Source organism: Trachymyrmex cornetzi, unplaced genomic scaffold (assembly GCF_001594075.2).
Source record: "Trachymyrmex cornetzi isolate Tcor2-1 unplaced genomic scaffold, Tcor1.1 scaffold367, whole genome shotgun sequence".
Taxonomy (NCBI): Eukaryota; Metazoa; Arthropoda; class Insecta; order Hymenoptera; family Formicidae; genus Trachymyrmex; species Trachymyrmex cornetzi.
This window is the reverse complement of record NW_017298398.1, coordinates 17939-32029: the sequence shown is the minus strand read 5'-3', so window position 1 is coordinate 32029 and position 14091 is coordinate 17939. Positions and strand designations below refer to the sequence as shown.

Genomic DNA, 14091 nt, shown 5'->3' with positions numbered 1-14091 from the left:
AACCGACGCGATCGTCTGAAGTGAGCTTCAGAGCTCCGCACGAGAATCGAGTGTCGAATCGCGATTTGAAAATCTTAAGATGGCGCAGCCCTGTTTATCGCTTTGTGTTTCTCCTCTGTCAGCTGCAGCAGCTGCAGTTAGTTGATCGTTCTACCACGATAAACGCATCTTTTTACCTAAATGTATTTTCACCGAAGTCACGTTATCGGAAAATAGCGGAGAATTCACGGAGAAATTGGCCAAGTCGCATCGCATTGCGTTTATTACTCGAGAGAACAATCCCGACATGAAGGTGACGATAAAGAGTAAGTATATGGAATTCGAAATGTTCTTGCCGCTCGTTTTGTCTTGTGAACGTAATTCTAATGCGACATGCATGAAACTCAATCTCGTAACGATGGATGTTATACATGGTTATGTCACGGCCAACGTTCGCATCATTCGTACGTTTTTCTCGGCCGCAAAGCAGTTATACGTAGATCAGCGTCTACGAGGCATTTCTCTGCCTAGGTTGGACAGGCGTCGCCACCTGGCGATGGATCGCAAACGATGACAACTGCGGTATATGCAGGATGCCGTTCGACGCCAGCTGTCCAGATTGCAAGATCCCTGGAGATGACTGTCCACTAGGTAATTGAAACATATATTCTTTTTATTGCAGTATTCCACTAAGGTAAACTTTACGATTGCTATTTTTTACTAGTTTCTCTTTTCTTCATTATTTATTTGAAAATAACTTCTTCCTGTTCCTTCAAACAAAAGCATTTATTATATTTTTTATTAGTACTGTTGAATATTTTTACATTCTTTGAGAGAAAAATTAGAAACAGTGATTTATGCAATTAGAAATTTTAATTTAAGCAAAAATTCTATCATATGAAGTAACTGTTACTTAAATTAATAAGATTTATTTATCTGCAACTACCTAAGTGTGATATCTATATTTTAAATGAATGATTAATTTTTTATTTAACACGTATTTAACAAGAAAAATTATAAATTGGATTAAATTGGGAATGATAAATTATGTAATTAGAAATTTATTTGGAAACAAATTCCTTGGAAAAACATTTCTGTTAAATGAATTATTATCAATTAAGTTAATTGGAATTTGATCGATATCTATGATTTGCATTTATTCAACGCATTTCTACTTACAATCTATTTGATATACGCATATATTTTAATAGATATATATTTTTATTTGTGTCCATTTAATTAAGTTCCATATACATATATTATACACAAAATAGAATATCATTCTAAATTTTAATATATAATTATAGATCGCCGAAAAAGCAGGCTAAAAAATAGGATGATCTCTGTTAAGTTTGGTCCACGAAGTGAACTATCTAAATTTTAGATCTTTAGCAAAACTATTCTTTCTCTGTGTAAATTGCTCCGCCATGTAAAGATCTCAAAGAATCGACCAATTGTTCAAATGTGATTTGTCTTTCTGCATCCGAAATTTCGGAATTTCTATATGAAATAAAAGATTTTGCTAAACTATTTATAAATTTATTTAAATCGACAGAATCTGGAAATAATACTGTTAAGCCATCAAAATAATTATGTAAGACTCAAAGTGGTTTATTTTTAGATCTGTATCTAACTTTTAGATACTTCAACAGAATCATTCTTTTCGAATAGCATTATGAAACACAAGGCTTTATACTCTCGACTCATAAAATACCGCCACGACGAGAAGGCCGCATCCGCGACGGCGCGCGATGTCATGATATCGATCGACGCGTGCCGGTCGGCCGATGGAGAAACGCGGCTGGTAGGCGCCGCTGTCCCTCACCCTCGCCTGGGCACCCTCGGGTATTGATGCGCGGCGAATGTGTGCACGCACGTCCGTCCATTCTTCCCGTTGTTACCACCCTTCCTTTCCCTTGCTGCTAATCGCCAGGTGCACCCGACCGTTCACCGGTCCGTTGCCCAACACCGACGAAATTAATTTAACCGCTCGTGTACATCGTTTCGTTTCAGTGTGGGGGCAGTGCTCGCATTGTTTCCATATACACTGCATCATGAAGTGGCTGCACTCGCAGCAGACCAACCACATATGCCCGATGTGTCGTCAGGAGTGGAAGTTCAAGGAGTAACCGCCGCTTATCCCGCAGGCCCGCAGGTGTCAGCACGCAGCGAGTGATCAGGTAAACTACGCGTGCCTCTTCGTTCCTCCTCCTTACGAAGTTTCCCTTCTGAAGAGACTCGGATGTAAATTGGACCGGTTATTTTAGGAGAATTTAGACATCTCTTCCCATAGTCTGTTTATATCTATAGCTGGTATTCTCTTATATATATTACAGTTAGTTCTTATATCTAAGACCAGTCTTAAGTACAGTCTTAAGATGTCATAAGTATACCAATAAAAAATAGAATATTAGCATCTTAAGATATATTATTTAAGACAGTCCTGTAACTCTCTCTAAATTCTTTGGAATGGAATCTCATTCTAAAGAGTTTCTCTAAATTCTTTAGAGTGAGATTTCACTTCAAAGAATTTAAGAGAGAAATAGGAGCAACTATAAATACCGGTTTATATAATTTGTACAATTTAAATAGTCTGTGTAACACCAATCTCTTTTGCTAAATCTCGCAAGTTCACGTAAACTCAGGCTTTCGGTATCATCAAGCTTACATAAATTTGTTTAAAAAAGCCATTAGGGATAATCAAATAGCTAGTAAATGCCAATAATACTTTATGACATGTTTATTTATTCATAGCATGTTTTTTTTTAACTGATTCGTCGTATCCAACGCACTGTTCGCCGTAAAACGTGTAATAAGATTTATACAAATTCCATACGAATGACTTATATGTCTTCCAAGAGAGAATGTGTCGTACCTAAATTTAGAAACTTATCTAGAGTCGTCCATCCGCCGACGATTATATTCGCCTGCCACACGACAACCCGTTGTACATTCTCGTATGTTGTTGCGACTGATCTAAAATTCGTCACCTCGCGAATATCTAAAATCTTTTTACGCCTCATTCCATTCGGAATTTTCACCACAGCAGCACTTGCGATTAATCTCTCCTTTACAGCACGTATCAAAAAAACGTGTCTTGGAGAGGAATTGTATAAAAGACGTCGCACTGTTTATCGAAACTGCATGGACCGATTTTGTTAAAACATTAAAAAATTTAGATAGATACAGATTTGAATAATTTCATTAGAAAATCATCAAAATAATTATGTAAAAAAACTCGAGCTGATGAGCAATGTTGCAAAAATATTCTAACAATCAGCTGGAGAGCGTCTGTATAATTATTGGATAATTTAACAAAATTATTTTCAGATCTGTTTCTAGCTGAATTTTTAGATATTTCTATCATCAAAATAATTATGTAGGTCGTTGAAGCAATGCTGTAAAAAGTTTTCTAGCAACCAGCTTGAGCGTCCTAATCATTATTTTGATAGTCGAACAAAATTATTTTCAGATCTGTAACTAGCTAAATTTTTATACTTCAGCAAAACCGTTTTTTTCATATGACACCCGAGTCTTCATTGTCAGTGAAATTTGAACATCTCTTGACCCCTTCGTGCTCTGATCTCTCCGCGCGACAAAGAGTACATTTCCGGTTCAAAGGGTTAACGCGCGGCGTGCGACCGCGAATCAGCCTCTCTCCTCTCCGCCTGTTATCTGCGGGCAACGCATTGGCTCGTTGAATTATTAATAATTCGTTGTATCCGACAATATACGCGTCATCAGTGTCTTGCGCGTGTTCGGGAATGTAACGTAATAGCTGCAGTCGCGCCGCATAATCCATTCTCCCGGCGACGCGGTTACGGTTCTACCATAGTTCTAATCGCGAGCTCGGGAAGGGAGAGGGGCCCCTCTTTTTTTCTCGCTTTAATCGCGGGAATTGCGTTTTGCCGACATAATCGCGCGCGAGGAAACTCCGACGCGAAATTTAATGGAGTTCAACGCGAAGCGCGAATGGATGGTTAAGTCAAATCGCGACAGCGTACAGCAAGAACGCTATTTTCAATGCGGCACTTTAACTGGCCGATTTTGCGAGTCAATTTGACGTTTACGTCGGCTGCGGGGCTGAATTATTTATGATTGTAAAAAGACGGCCGCTTTCAACTTTATTCCTTTCGACGCGGTGTTCAAAGTACGACGGAGTGTAAAAATAGCAACACGAGTCATGTTTAATTCCAAGAAAAAAATGTATGATTCAACGGACGTATCAACAATTGAAGAGTCATGGCTGTCAGAATCAGTTTAATGTCGAATATGATATCGTGAGTTTTAGAAAAAAAAAAGGATTGTTAAAAGTATTGCGTTTAAGACAAAAAAATATTATTTGTCAATTCGACCTATCAAGATCAAAGAGAGATGCTAAAAAATGTCCTTTATGAATTCTGCTTACGAATTAATAAATATATGTCCGTTTCAATGTAGATTAATTTTAATCTCGGTTTAATTTCCTCTATTAATTTCTTTTTATTTGTCTAATTCTTAAAACTAGGAAATGATAAAAGTAAATCAAACCGAGATTAAAGTTAATCTACATATATCAAGGTTTTTTAATCGGTATGCCGCAAATGATCTTCAAGTGTGCCACGAAAATAGAGAAAATATTAAGAAACAAAACTTCAGAAATAAATAAGAAAACAAGGACGAAGTAAAAACGTTTTAAAAATCATAATTTTTAAAACGTAATTTAGATAATAAATAAGCATAATTAATAAACATAATTTAGATAATTGTCATAACAATTATCTAAATTATGTATATTAACTGTGTTTATTCTCATTTTAACCAAAGTGATAATTGCAATAAAATCTTTTAAAACGATAAAACAAGAATTTGAGAACTTTACGTTTTATTTCTGAACCGTATTGGCGGTATCTGATAAAAGATCTATGCTGAGCGCTGAAGCGTGTGCTAATGATGTATCTCGAGAAAATGGCTTGTTATTTAATGTGTTGCGAATTAAGAAAGGTTGAAAAACGTTGATCTACAAGATTGCCACAAAACTGGAAATCAGGAAAAAATCAAGAATTTTAATTTTCTGGAAAATTAAAATGCTTGACTTTAAAAAAGTTCAATATATACATACATCACCTTCCCTTCGGCAGTTTTTGAATATTACTAACTTAACGATCAAACGCAAGCAGTATCAGCGACATAAACAGTAATTAACATTGTTATGTTAAATTGCTCTCTCAACAAAATATTTGACAGTCTCCAAATCAGGATGAAAATACAAAAAAATTCAAAATATTATTAAAAGCATTAAAGAAAGTCATGACATTTTGTCTGAAAATGAGGGAAAAGTTATGGAATATTAGGATGAGGAATTTGTGACAATCCTGTTTGTAGAAACGCAAAATAGAGTCGCAGACGACGGACTCACGTCTGACATTGGCATTCGAAGTCCGCGTCTCGAACGCGCACTTCACGAAACCCCGTGACCCAGTAATCGAATTTTGTTTTGACGGCCATGTTGTACGGTAACAGCCGAACGGACGGGAACGTCTTCGTGATACGTACGATCCGATTTCGATCGATCGAGGAACCGGCGGCCGGATTGCGCGGGCGGGAGGGAGAGGTGGAGCCGATTTGCATTTTATCGGCGGGAGATCGGTCGCAAAAGTGGAACGAGTCGTTTTTGCCTGAGCCAGAGCGAAACAGAGTGTGAATAAATTCCGCGGCCCGCGTTTTCTCAGCCGGCCGGTCGTGCCACTTCCTCCTCGAGCTTAATTGCGCCGTGAATGGGCGAGCGATACGCGTGGTGATCGGCAAGCCGATAACGCGTATCATCAGCGGTTACTTCATTCCACGGAGCACGTGAGACCGCGGGATACCGCTGGTATCTTATCTTCGTCATTCCGCTTCAGTTGAGTGACGGAAAACATTTGTGAAATATCCGAGAGAAGTGCCATCTCCCGATATAGCGAGTCTAGAAACGTGGCCGATTGTCTTCAATGAGATGTATATCTCCACGTGTAACAAGTTGAAGAAAAAAAAAAAACTTGGTTTCGAGACCTCGTCAAATCGCATCAATCGTAGACTCGAGAGCGTGACTTAAAGGAGAGAAATCGCTTCGTTAAGACGAATTGCGCGAGTTAAGAGTAATCACGCTCCCCTGGACTCCTCTTCCCGCGATCTTCGAAACGGAGAGGAGAAAGAAAACGGGGGAAGAGTCTGAATGTCGCACAAGCTACGGCACTGGTGAACAGACCTCCGTGCTATTGCAGAGGATGGCGAGACGGAGGGGACCTAATAGGTCCCTTCCCTTTTCTCCATCTCGCTTCGTTCACCTCTTCCTTTAATAGTCCTTTCCTTTCCCTTCCCTCTTCCATCCCTTCTCCTCGTCTGCCACGGGTTTACTGAGAGAGTATCTCACGCGATACCACCGGTCGCGGTATACACCTACACCCAATGATGGAGGTAGATGGACCACGAGATGGTTGGCTTCGAGTCCAGTCTCGTTTCATAATTGCCTTCTAGTCCTTTTAATTTGTAACTCCTATTCCTTTTAATTCGTGATTCTTAATCCTTTTAAATCACGAGTCCTAGTTCTTTTAATTCTCGAGTCCTTTTCATTCATGACTCCCAACCCTTTTAATTCGTCATTCCCAGCCCTTTGAATTCGTGACTCCCAATTCTTTTAATTCATAATTTCTAGTTCTTTTAATTTAACTCTTAATCCTTTTAAATTATGATTTCTAGTCCTTTTGATTCTTGAGTCTTAGTCTTTAATTCATGAGACTCCTAGTTTTTTAATTAATGTTTCTAGTTCTTTTATAATTCGTGACTCCTAGTCTATTTTGTTTTACAAATAATCATATAAAAAAATTCATTCGAGTCCCTTTTCATCGCGTTTCTACGGAATCGTCTATGCGATCTTTTACGTGCATTCTTTACTTCGTTTATCTCTTTTGTGAGAAATTATAACGATGCTCCGGCAAAGCACGGAAACTGATATGATCGATAAGACATTTTATGCCTCACGAACTCTAGAAAGTTCACGCTTATCACAGATCGCCGTTGCGTTCGCGTCGATGCGAATAATGCGTATTGCGAAATGAACGCACATTCGCGGATAATTAACTGCTACACCTGCGATAGATATATGACGTAAAGAAACGAAACGATATGTGACGTGTTCCGTGAAGTGTAGTGCTCGTAACTCTGTGGAAGCACGGCGAAATCGACTTACATAAACTTAAAACAATCTCGGGCGAGTGCGTGTGTGTAATTAGGACGCGCTGGTACATAATTGAATCCATTCGAGCGAATCCTGTGAAAATACATTACGTCAACGATGTAATATGACGATAAAATCTAATATAATTTCATACGATAACGAAATTAAATTGATAACCAAGTTCTGAAGGCTCGGAGAATTAAAATTTAAATAAGTAATAACAAGGCAATAAATCAAGCTGCAGTGCACAAAATTCAAATTAATGTTGACAAAATTATAATATCAAGATTCACATCCAAATGTTTCACACTGAGCCATCTTCAGTGTGGATAAAGATTTACAATATTTTAAATCAGACTTTGAAGAAATAGCTATGTTGTTTGCTATTGTCGCTTATTGAAATTAAATTGCCTTTTGAAATTAATACTTTCTCATTTTTAATATTTGGAATGATTATAGCGCAGATGACCGAGAGATCGTAATGCACTATGAAAATCTCATTGAGAGACAGCATCCCCGAGAAGAAACTATAGCGCCTTGACGACGCTAGAAAGTGTGACCACGACTTTCCGTAAAGTTTAGAACGGCAACCGCATTTCCCTCTCCCCCTCCTGAGATCTGGCGATTTTACGTAACGTGTCGAGCTATCCAAGAGTTTTTCCTACCAGGTCAAGAACTCACACATCATCGTGACCAACAGTGTTGAGATCGTCACGAGACCGCCGTGGTGAACCTTTACCATCACCGTCAACCGCAGGTCCTCTTTTGCATTCGCCTGTGTCTCTCCCTTCTGTGCCTCCAACACACGAACACACCTAGGCACGCTTACTCACTCGTTTATTCGCCCTCTCGCTTGTTCACACGCTCATTCCTTCGCTCACCCACTCGCTCGTTCACTCACACACACACACACACACACACACACACACAAACATACACATACCCACACATGCATAAGGCGCACACTCGTTGACTACCTGACGAGAACTCGAGCTCGGCCAGTCACGTGGCCACCGATCGCGAAGGATGTTTGTGGGACCGCAAAGTCAGTCCGTGGCGGTCGGTCCGTTGAGAAAGAGAGGATAGAGACGCTATCGGGTGGAAGAGAAGGAGGGAAAGGACTGAACGGAGGAGGAGATACTGGATCGGGGATACCGCCTGGGGTCTCGGGATCGTCGCTGTTCTAACTCTACCTGTCCAAAGGCATTCGTTGTGCGATCGTTTTGGCTTATTCCTCGTAGTTCACCGAATCGAAGTTTTCAAGTGTTCATCGCGATTGGTCCCTATCATCACAGGAACGAGAGAAGTCTTGAAAGGCTAAATCGATGAAAGGAGGCATCATTGATGCGATCATGACGTAGGAATCAATAGTGTTTTAACTGTAGCAAAAGGAGAAGGAATTGCCAATTTGTTTGTGCGTTAGAAAGTGTGGATTTCAGTGCACTGAAACGTGGAAGACGCGATGTGACGTCAAGCGAGACTCGGAAGTGACTGCTGAAGACGCGGATGACGCGAAGACGAAGTGGCTCGAGTCAAAGAAGATGATTTTCCTTCGTTAGAAATAACAATACGTAAATTAAATTAAATTCTTGGTTCTTTTTCAACAAAATTTTTCTACTCTTTCCTCTGTCCTGCAATAATAAAGGAAAAATAAAGAAGTTTTATATAAAGAAATTTAATTGCCGAATTTGTTAAAAATAAACTTTGATACGCTTCAGAGAAAAGGTAGAAAAGGAATTCTTTGTCAGGACCATTGAATGTTTCGTGCGCACTGTGAATCGCGGTATGCGATAGAAAGTTTACTTACAAAAGGCGGCAAGTCAGGTTGCCTCGTTCGTTCACAAAGAAGCGGGTTCGCCGGGTCTGCTCGTACACTCTTCATGGAAGGAAAGCTCGAGCGATCGAGATAGAAAGGCGACTATCGAGGCCGTAACGTCGTCTTGAAGATCAGCTTCAATGACAAGCTGAAGAGAGAAAGAAAGGAGAGGGACGAAATGCGCGCGAAGCAAATCCCTGTATTGAGAATCGGAAGTGGCTTCTTGAGGCTTTTAATAATTGACGTGCACGAGGAATATTTTGCGACGTGATTCCCGCGCGATTGTGTGCAAAATCGCAGGTCGATTCCGCTCGTCGCGATCGCGAACGAAGAGGTATTCGAGAAATTGAAGGCACCGCGCGCATGAAGCTATTAGCGAGCGAACGAAGGCACGTTTTGTGGCTCCCGCAGAATTGTATGCAAAATCGCGTCGGCGATATCGCGAGGCATCGACGCGATCGCGACCCGCTTACGAATAAAGAGGACGAGGTGGACTCGAGGGGAGAAACGAAAGAGAAGAGGCGAAAGAGAAGGAAACGCGGCGAATCGAGGGTACGCGCGGCGAGATTGCGGTGATTTCGCTGGCGCAACAGTGTGTGGAATCATGTGGCGACGTTGCACAACATTCCCGTCATCTCCGATCGGCATTTAAAGCATGCTCGTCCGTGCGTTTTAAGGGAATAAGATAATTCCAAGAAACGCACGCCTCGCGAGTCATACCTCCGGGCTGCAATAGATTTTGCGCAAAGATATCCAACGGCTATTATATTCGTCTGCGCCTGGCAATACGTCACGATAAAATTGCAAACAACGAATTCCTATTCGAAGAATTTTGCGGCTGATGAAATACCACTGTGACGGGAGAAATTTGCCAAGCTCACAAAATACCTCGCTTGCCGAGTTATTTACCGGCGTTCCTCGATTCCGTTGGCTTATAATAGACACGCACGCGATAAGGACGATGATAAACGTCGCTTCTTATCTCGAGAGAATTTTGAACGAAGCGCAATCTTCGTCGTTTACGTGCGAGGTGAAGGTATCGTGTTACCGCTGACATTTAATACCGTGTTTAGTAATAGCGGTAATAGCATAGATATTTTTACGTGTATTGACGTAATCGCGAGTTGAGATTGTGCAGTTAGTTGGCTCGAAAAGTAAAATTCGTTTTTTGCATACGTATAAGTATGTCGTCATAGAGGATGAGCAATCGCTTTGGTTAGAAGGTTCGAAAGACGAGCGGAATGCAGCTGGCAACCAGTCAAAGGCCTCATCCGCCTCCGGTGCCACCTCGACCGAGTCGGCAGGTGGTTGCCGAGGCCCTTAAGAGATCGCCAAGGCCGCCCTGTCCCACTAGGCAGGCACCACCGCCGCCAAACACGAAGCCCTGGAGATCCGATCAGCAACAAGTGCAGCAGCAACAACAACAACAACAACAACAACAACAACAACAACAATTGCAGCAGCAACAGGTGGACCCAACGGGTGGACGTACAACTGTATACGAATCTCTCAAGGAGTGCACGAAGGATTGCAAGGACGAGAATGTGTCCAACGACAGAAATCCACGAGATCGCAACCAGACGCGAAATACAGACACAATTGTTGAGGATAACCGGTCGGAGAATGGAAACAAAGTTACCTCGTCTCACGATCAACATCATAGACCTGGTACCGGTTCGGAAAAGCCTTATCCCACGGGGAACGTTCCAGTGAATATCGTGCGGAAGCGCAACAGTTTTACCGAGGATCAACGGCCGCAACGTAGGCTGGAGATCCGGAAAAACTCCCGCGGGAAAGACCTAGCCGGCGCTCTACCATATCATCGTGACCGATGGAAGAAGTTGCCTGATAAAGATCAGCAAAGAGAGAACAGTGTCGTCACCTCGACTGAGAAATTCGAAACGGCGCTGACGACGACGAAGCCACCGGTGGCTATCCGAGCTGTCAACGTGTCCTTCGAAGACGAGCATCGTGCCTCGTCTTCCAGTCCGGATTCCCCTCGAGGACGAGTCACAGTGAGTCACGCGGAAAAATGCAACGGCGATTCGGAGAGAGCAGACGGGCGCAACGCCCGGTCGACGCCCACGTGTCGATCGTGTCCTGATGAGCAACAATTGCAACAGCAGCAGGAAACGTTCGTGGCTAGTGGAAAGCTCGGTAACGGAGGTGTCAAGACTCCGTCTCCTATCGAGAAATCGACGAACATCCCGAGCGTTGACCGCGCTGCCACCACGTTGCTCGTCGTCGACGAATCAGAGCGTAAAATTGCGCCCAGCGACCAAGAGGACAGTAATGACAACGATAGCGACAACAATATCCACCGGCAGGACTGGCTGGAGGCGGGGGTACGTTACTCTTCCACGCAGATTACTTTGCATGGAGATGACGGCGACGACAACACCGACATCGTCGACGTGGGCCGAGTCAATGGTTATGATCATCGCGAAGAGGAAAGAATAACTGATCTTGATTTCATCAGGTATTAAAAATGAAATGAAATCGCCAGAGACTTTGCTCGCAATTGTCTCTACTGGAAATTAAAATTATAAAAGTGGATGGACCTATATTACAATACGAATGAGACTCTTAGCCATTCGGCAGAGAGTTTGAAAGTTTCTTATCGATGAAATAGATTATTTATAAGTGTCTTTTAAATGGCTCCTAGACGCTCAATTATTTTGTACAATATTATTGATGTGTCTCTTAAATATTTCAAAGCAAACATGCTGGAGGTATAATTTCCAAATAATACATAATATTAAGCGCGATATTAAATATTGTATAATAATATTGATTGTCTAGGGATCGCTTTTAAAATTAAGAGATTGATCGTAATAAGAAACTCGAAGCTTTGATTTTAGTTTTTATTTGCTTTGAAAATCAAGAAAGAAATGTTTTTTTCACAATTATGTGATAATTGTCTTTAGAGGATAACATTGCTTTAATTCCCAAAAAAATCATTCTTTACATTCTTTACATCTAATGTTCTAATATTTCCTCGTGGGTGACAATAATAATTCAGAAGAACTTGCAAGATAAGAAGTATTGATTTTCTAATTTAAACAATTTGAACTTTTTTAATTTTTGAGTGTGTTTAAAATGTACAATAATCTTCTTAAAGTGAATTTTGATACTCTTATTTTTAGAGCACAGCACTAAAAATAATGTGTTTGAGGAAAATATTGTCGTGTGAATACATTGCTTAAGTGTTCTATGACGTAACGTTGTCGCAAGGCGCGACGTTACTGCACACCAGAGCTAACGATGTAATAATTATCGAGAAGTCGCGATAGTTGCAGGGTCACTGTATTACGCGCATTGATCTAAATTCAACTATCCGGTGATATGAATGCACCGCTTTCTCGCGATAAATGCCGTCTCAGCCAACCGTAAAAACCAACCGCTCGTTACTGTCAACTAACGTTCAAAAAACACTTGCGTTCCTTTTTTTTTATTTTGTCCTCAGTTCAATCCTGGAACCTTAATTTGCCTCTAGTTTGCTCAGGTATAAAATTCTGAAAAAAATTCACAAGTTACACTAGTCTTTCGAGTATTGCTGTATAACATTTATGCGCACATGAATGTGCAATACTATGCAGATTGTGCAGTTATATAAATGAAACGAATAATTTAACGCATGTTATATAAAAAAAAAGGAGAAATATATTCTCGAGAAATAAATAGAGACTGCATGAATATTCTTTTCTTGCGTTACATAACTGATTGCTACGAAATTAAAAATCAAGGAAATCAGGTTAGCAAGTGCAGTGTTAGCAACATTAATTTACATTGTTATGTTAAATTGTTCTCCCAAGAATATTTAACGGTTTCCAGGAAAAAAATACAAAAAATTTCAAAGTATTATTGAAAGTTAAGAAAACTCATGAAATTTTGTTTGGAAATCAGGAAAAGTTATATGAAATTTTAGGGCGAGGAATTTGTGGCAGTCCTGGCTGCAAGTCGATGAGGAATTTATTATTAAGAGCATCGACTTTTTAAACTGATATCGCTATCTATAATTGCTATCGAATCGATATCGCTGCACTTGGCGTATCGAATCGATCTCATCTCAGCATGCGGAAAATAAGATGAGACGAGTAAGCGGAGCCGAGTCGAACGGATATCGATATCGATAAGAACGATTGAGCGATCGCACACTTCCGCGATGTGCACGCGATGATAATAACTGCAGGGCGATGTGAATCATTTGCCAAATCCCCCGCCTTCGTATGGGCAACCGACACTCATAAAGACAGATCGATTTTTATTTCGTAAGATGATCGTGTAACGGTATTCCCATTTCCTGTGGCTTCCATCGTACTCCGCCTGTGACAGTTTATGAGAAGACCGTACGATCCGCAGAAGTTTCTCCTCCCCCGAGTATCATGAAACTATTAATTTCATCCCTCTTATACACGGAGAAAACGAAGTAATGTGTACTCTAGAATTTTAGTAAATTTTCTGGAATCGACAGGTCTATACAGGAACAAGCGCTCACTTACGTAAAATTGACTTTATTTTTCTGATAAATGATTGTCGTCTAGGCATATTGTAAGGTACTTTGTACATTTCATAAAGCAAATTTTGAGAGTTGGTCGTGCTTACAATCTTAAAAATGTATTATGAGATTTACTTTACTGTAATAATCACTTGAATATATTTACTATAATGTTCTTTTTACCTTACATCTCCAATATTTTTACAACTAAAATATCTTGTTTGTCATAAGTTTGGCAAAAACTTAGCCGGAATATCTATATGCGACAACTATACTGTTACATATATTAAATATTAATAATTAACGTCTAGTAAGTTAAACGTTAGCTTCTTAACTTTGGGTGTTTTTCATTTGGTGACACAAGTGCCATTCTTTGTCACTCACTGGATGCCAAGAATGATATTTCTGTCACTAAATGTACCCTTTATCATTGAAAACACTTTGCGTTGTCCTGTTCATTGAAACGTGCTGAAAATACATCCCATTGTATACAGAATATAAATTATCTAAAAACCTCGCACTTGTATGTTCTAGTATTCAAGAAAGGATTGCGATGTCTTCCCTGCAAGGATTACCCCCGTTACCAAGAAGCTTGAGTGGCTT

The 14091-nt window shown here is 40.4% G+C and overlaps 1 protein-coding gene across 1 annotated transcript; it reads left to right on the top strand.

The window, feature by feature from the left end:
• Positions 1–56: 56 nt before the first annotated feature.
• Positions 57–14091, top strand: lmgA (anaphase promoting complex subunit lemming A). Its single transcript, XM_018511296.1, has 4 exons — positions 57–305; positions 511–630; positions 1993–2159; positions 14023–14091. Exons 1-3 carry the CDS (start codon positions 287–289, stop codon positions 2106–2108), a joined length of 255 nt encoding a protein of 84 aa, XP_018366798.1. The 5' UTR covers positions 57–286; the 3' UTR covers positions 2109–2159; positions 14023–14091.

Bases quoted from the DNA above. Each gene is read 5' to 3' on its own strand.
- lmgA (XM_018511296.1), top strand. The intron at 631-1,992 runs GTAATTGAAACA...GTTTCGTTTCAG, and splicing joins TGGAGATGACTGTCCACTAG to TGTGGGGGCAGTGCTCGCAT.